The 5,573-nt window shown below is 32.2% G+C and overlaps 2 protein-coding genes across 2 annotated transcripts in view; both read right to left on the bottom strand.

The window, feature by feature from the left end:
- Window positions 1–2,871, bottom strand: part of LOC108576809 (odorant receptor 13a-like) — a 4,394-nt gene extending 1,523 nt beyond the window's left edge. Inside the window, exons 1-5 of the mRNA XM_017939870.1 lie at window positions 2,677–2,871; window positions 1,754–2,006; window positions 1,480–1,583; window positions 840–1,172; window positions 158–433 (exon numbers count right to left, since the gene is read on the bottom strand). Of these exons, the coding sequence (XP_017795359.1) occupies window positions 158–433; window positions 840–1,172; window positions 1,480–1,583; window positions 1,754–2,006; window positions 2,677–2,871 (1,161 nt within the window). The remainder of the gene's footprint in view (window positions 1–157; window positions 434–839; window positions 1,173–1,479; window positions 1,584–1,753; window positions 2,007–2,676) is intronic.
- A 672-nt stretch (window positions 2,872–3,543) lies between these two features.
- The window catches only part of LOC108576808, a 4,373-nt gene continuing 2,343 nt past the window's right edge, over window positions 3,544–5,573 (bottom strand). The window contains exons 4-7 of the mRNA XM_017939869.1: window positions 5,196–5,471; window positions 4,729–4,785; window positions 4,135–4,472; window positions 3,544–4,006 (exon numbers count right to left, since the gene is read on the bottom strand). Of these exons, the coding sequence (XP_017795358.1) occupies window positions 3,544–4,006; window positions 4,135–4,472; window positions 4,729–4,785; window positions 5,196–5,471 (1,134 nt within the window). The remainder of the gene's footprint in view (window positions 4,007–4,134; window positions 4,473–4,728; window positions 4,786–5,195; window positions 5,472–5,573) is intronic.

The raw sequence follows: 5,573 nt of genomic DNA, 5'->3' as shown, positions 1-5,573 counted from the left end.
TAAGTTTTCAGAAATTTAAAACTATTTATTTTCAATTACTTCAATATTTAAAAATTTGGACGGTTTCAGTCAGTTAAAAATTTTTTATTATCAATTACTTTAATATTTAAATATTTGTAAGGTTTCAGTCATTTAAAAAATTTTATTCTATAAATACCTTAGTAAAGGTTTCGAGAGTTATAGAAAAGAATCCACAGGCAGTCAAAGCGGAAGGTCGTCTCGCCCTCAAGATGAGCACTTGTAAATCCTTTCTTAGCAGTTTTCCAAATTTATCCATTGGTAAATTTATCCATGGTCCAGCGTACACAGATTCAGCGATGTTCAGGCTTTCTGTTGTTATGCAATTGCAACTGTACGTGAACATCCATAGTTGACTCACGCCCGTAATCAAGAAGCACGTGAAAGCAACGCGCGATTCAAATGGTAACGTTATCTATGTGTCATTATACATATTGCAATCGTTAATAAATTATATAAAAATGAAACGATACTTAAATTCTACAGAAGTTCCTATTAATTCCATAGAAATTTTTCAAAGAATTTCTTTTCTATAGAAAATATTCTTGCCAACATTAAATTCCACAAGTTTAAAGATCCTTCGTTTGTAATACCTTAAACTCCGTAATTTATATGTGTTTTATTCCAAAAGTTAATATTTAAATTGACAGAAAAGTTAATGTTTAAATTGACAGAAAAATTAGTATTTAATTTGACAGAAAGGTGAACATTAAAATTGACACGAAAATTAATATTTAAATGGACAGAAAATTGAATTTTTCTTCCTAAATGAAAAATTCTTCTTCTGTCATAAATTATTTATTGTAGCGTTCGATACTCACCAGGAGTACTTCATACCCGGCGAAGCAAATTATTATGCTAAACATTAGTACTTGTCCGAGTACGATTACCGTGAATACCTCTTCGAGTATTTCACAAAATTCAATTAGTGCCTGATGTTGTTGAATGCAATTCTTAAACTTGATGTAACATTTCTCTGAGTATAATTCAGCCGTGCTTGTATTATCATTGCTCTTCACTATCTCGCTTAGACCTGACACATTGGCAATTCTGTATTGTAGTATACGAAACTGACCAGCCACGTGTAGACACATAATGAAAAAAATGTTATCAAAGCAAAGGTAACACACTCCAACTTGGTACACAGATAAAGCCTGCGTGAGAGAAATGTTTTTATTACCTGGAATCATTTGTGATTTCTAAATTTGAAATTTATAAATATTTTCAGGTTTCACGAGAACTGTATACCTATCTTTAGAATTTAGTCATTAGATTTGGTTACTAATTAATTAGTTTTGCTTTTTAAGTTATTTTAAATTATTTTTAAAAATATTGCTAAATTATCTTGCAACTGTAAATTACACTGTTCTTACTTCTTTCTTATTATTCGCATTAAAAATTTTTCTGTCTATAATAATGTTAATATATAAATATAGTTTGCCTTGAGAAAATTGGTAATACCTGTATTATGTAAGTAATTTCATAATATGGTGTTACGGATAATGGTAGATCGAGCCACATATCGTATATATGTTCTCTATCAGATTCATTCTTTCCAAGATTTGCTAAAATAAAATTCCCATGAAATTACTGCTATTTAAATCTTTTTCAATTAAGCATGATTTTTTGTATGGTTAATTAACAACTACAGAAGACTTCGAGAATGTTTAACAAAATGCTAGAAAAGCAATACAAAGATTGTCATTTAAATATTAATATTTCACTTGAGACTTACATACAAATGGCCTTATTATATAGGAAAAAACTGTAGATTGAGAACAAAATGAAAAGACGCAGACGAAGTAGATGCACGTTCGTTTCGCGTGTGCGATAATAGAATTCTCGTCCTGATCGTAGTTCAAATGAAAGAAATTCTTCTGCATGTACTCAATCAGACCGAGAAACTTTTTCTTCCGTACGACTAGGACGAAAATCTTGATTATATCCAAAACCAGGGCTATACTGTTGCATGCCATGTACATGCAAACCTGAAGAAATAGAAATTAGACGTATAATTTGCTCTTTAAGAACATATGAAAAAGTTTGTCGTATTACTATAACATATATCATACATTTTCTGCTTATCAATCAATTTTAATTTCACAGCTAATATAGAAAAAAATGCATATATTTTATTGTAATTTAAATTATAATTGCGATGTCTAAATAATACAGGTACCATTATTATGGCATATTTTCAATATTCGATATTTTTAATATATTTATTACAAATCCCACATTTTTCTTGCATATGTTCACAAATTATATTTTCATATTTCACATATTTTAAATATGATAATATAATTAGATAAATGAAAAATATGAAAAATATGTATAATAATCAGAATCTAACAAAACGTAATTGTCAAAAAAAAAACACTGTGCTTAAAAAATATTTATCAAATATTCTCATATTTCACACATTCCATTTGCATATTAGGAAATACTTCATTTGACATTCACACTTTACTAACAACACTCACGAACAATTCCATCTCATTTCAACAAAACGGTAATCAAAAACTACCGAAACAAGATTCTAAAAAAAAACACTGCATAAAAACTGTTCATCCAAAAATATGAACCTTAAACCTAACTCATTATTATCCTATCCTAACAAATGAACGCACGACGAAACGTCAACGACAACTCACTTACTTCAAAGTTTCCCCAGGAGAAATAAAGCCCTCTCAGCTGAAGCCACATGACAAAGAAGACCGTGACAATGGTATACAGAATCGCAGCGTTTCTGAACCATTCCTCTATACGATTAGCGGCGAACCAGAAGCCGACAACATACAGAAAAAAGTTGGCTAATCTAAAGGAAACGTCTTGACGATATTTCAAGCTCATACTAAAACATGCGAAGTGATCTGACGGAACAATTTGAAATTTCAAGAAAGGTATTGTAGAACCTATCAATCCGAGAAACGATCGAACGTCGTTGCATGCCTTTGATCTTCCGCCGCATCCTTTATTTCTCCGTTCTATATGTTATACTTATCGTTAGTGATACTTGCGCGTACATTTGTGCCGGAGAAAAAGTTATTACAATGGATAAGCGACCGTGCAATTGCCGATGTTCATAATGCAGGTCATTTACGTGATCGATGGGGTATGCATGATTCAGGGAAAAGAATTGTGGGACCCTCCGCGAGGTTAATACGTGGTCGACATTTGAACGTAACACAGTGAGAAATTGAAAGATTGGACTGTAAAACGAAGTGGGGTATTTTTTGATATTTTATGGAGGGAGAATGTTTCACTTGGGGAAGATTGGATTGTTACTGTGGGATTGTGTAAAATCTGTGAATGGCCTTGTTGATATATGTGAGGTGAATTTGCATGTTTCAATTTTTGTTGGATAGCAATCCAATTCTTATTAACATGTTAGTAGAGAAACATTCGTCGTTATGTTATTACTCATGTTAAAAATATACATTGGGTCACGTCGCCATGGAGTTTGCACCCGACGTTAACGTGCCTTCCTCGTGGAGGCGGACCCCCTACTTCCATTTATGTTATTTAACTTATGCTCAATTTTTCGCTCAATCTTTTTACATGTGATATGAAATTTAATTTTGAGTCTATAGTTATTCCAAGATATTTGTATTCGTGTGTATGTCTAACCGTATTTTGGTTGATCTTAATTGATGATGGTCTCCTAACGTCTATTTTACCCCTGAGAAAAACCGCCACTGTTTTCTTCTTTGAGACAGCCAGCTTATTCTCGTGGCACCAATCCTGCAGCATCGTCATGACAATGCTCCCTTGCCATTCAAGCTCTACTCTGGAATTTCCCTTGATGACAAAGAGAATGTCATCAGCATATGCTAAGTCCTGAACATTATCTGTATCTACGATATTAGATATTTGCCCCAGAAATTGCTCCAAGCACCAGTTCCAGGCGGCTGGTCCAAGAATGGACCCTCTTTGCACCCGATGACTAATCTTTCCGTGTTTTGTTGTGATTATTATTTTTCGTTTCCTGAAGTAAGTGCAAACTAAATTAACTAGAGTTGAACTGCAATTGGATTGAACCAGCCACGCTTTAATCTCCGGCCACCAAGGTGGTCAAAAGCACCCAGTGTGTCCACAAACAGGGCAAGAACATACTTTTTATTTGTGAAAGCTATTTCCTCTTTAAATTTAAAAAAAACATCCTCAGTGCCAAAACCTTTTTTAAAACCATACTGTTCTTCGCTCGTTAAATTTTGTTCAATGCAACTAACCTGAATTCTGTCATCCAAAATTCTCTCAAAGATTTTGCTTGTAACCGGCAAAAGCGCGATAGGCCTATAAGCGCTCAGCTGTTGCTTATCCCCGTCTAGTGTTTTAGGTATTATCATTAAATTCGCTGTTTTCCACGTTGTGGGTATAACATTCGTTCTTAAACATAGGTTATATACAGAAAGCAACACTTCTGGCTTGATATGGCCTAAATTTTTTATTACCTCCGAATGGAAGAATAAGAATAGGTAAGAATTGTACATAACAATACAAAATTATAGAATCAAAAAAATCAATATTACGAATTATGAATTAACATTACGTTTTTAGGTAGATGAGAAGATAGTATTAAACCTCAATAATATTATTTATTATTGATAACCTATTGTTTTTATATAATGTTTAGATACAACGTACAACACACTTTCTTTTAAATTTACATGCAGTGTATATATGAAAATAGAGGAATTACGAATTAACCGTGTCCTCGATACATTGTTTTAATAATGTGAAATACGACATTGATGTACTCATGATCTGTAACATAGAGAGCACAACAATAAGAAAATATTTCAATTAATTAAATAAATGGCAAATTTAATCCGAAGATTTCAAACTAAAAAATTAACTTTTTGTATAATTCTAACATTCTGAATTTAAATAATGAATTTTTATGAGCCAATTAATCTTCTAATTATTATACTATACTAATCTTCAATTAATCCCTATCAAAAATAGATTGAAGTCAATCAAAAATAGAAGTTAATTTCTTGAGATTATGAATAATGAGCGAAAATTTTTATTAATAAGGTACCTTGATATTTCAAAATTCTTGAAGCTTCAGTAATGTAAACACTTTTATTAATAAGAAACCTTAGCGTTTGAAAATTTGCAAGTTTTCAGAAATTTAAAACTATTTATTTTCAATTACTATAGTATTTAAATACCTTAGTAAAGGTTTCGAGAGATATAGAAAAGAATCCACAGGCAGTCAAAGAGGAAGGTCGTCTCGCCCTCAAGATGAGCACTTGTAGATCTTTTCTTAGCAGTTTTCCAAATTTATCCATTGGTAAATTTATCCATGGTCCAGCGTATACAGATTCAGCGATGTTCAGGCTTTCTGTTGTTATGCAATCGCAACTGTACGTGAACATCCATAGTTGACTCACGCCCGTCATCGAGAAGCACGCCAAAGCAACGCGCCATTCAAATGATAACTTATTCTGTGTGCCATTATACATATCGCAATCGTTAATAAATTATATAAAAATGCAACGATACTTAAATTCTACAGAAGTTCCTATAAATACTATGGAAATTTTTCA

This window comes from Habropoda laboriosa, unplaced genomic scaffold (genome assembly GCF_001263275.1).
Source record: "Habropoda laboriosa isolate 0110345459 unplaced genomic scaffold, ASM126327v1 scaffold544, whole genome shotgun sequence".
Classification (NCBI taxonomy): Eukaryota; Metazoa; Arthropoda; class Insecta; order Hymenoptera; family Apidae; genus Habropoda; species Habropoda laboriosa.
Note: the sequence above shows the minus strand (reverse complement) of the source record. Positions and strands in the feature narration are given on the sequence as shown.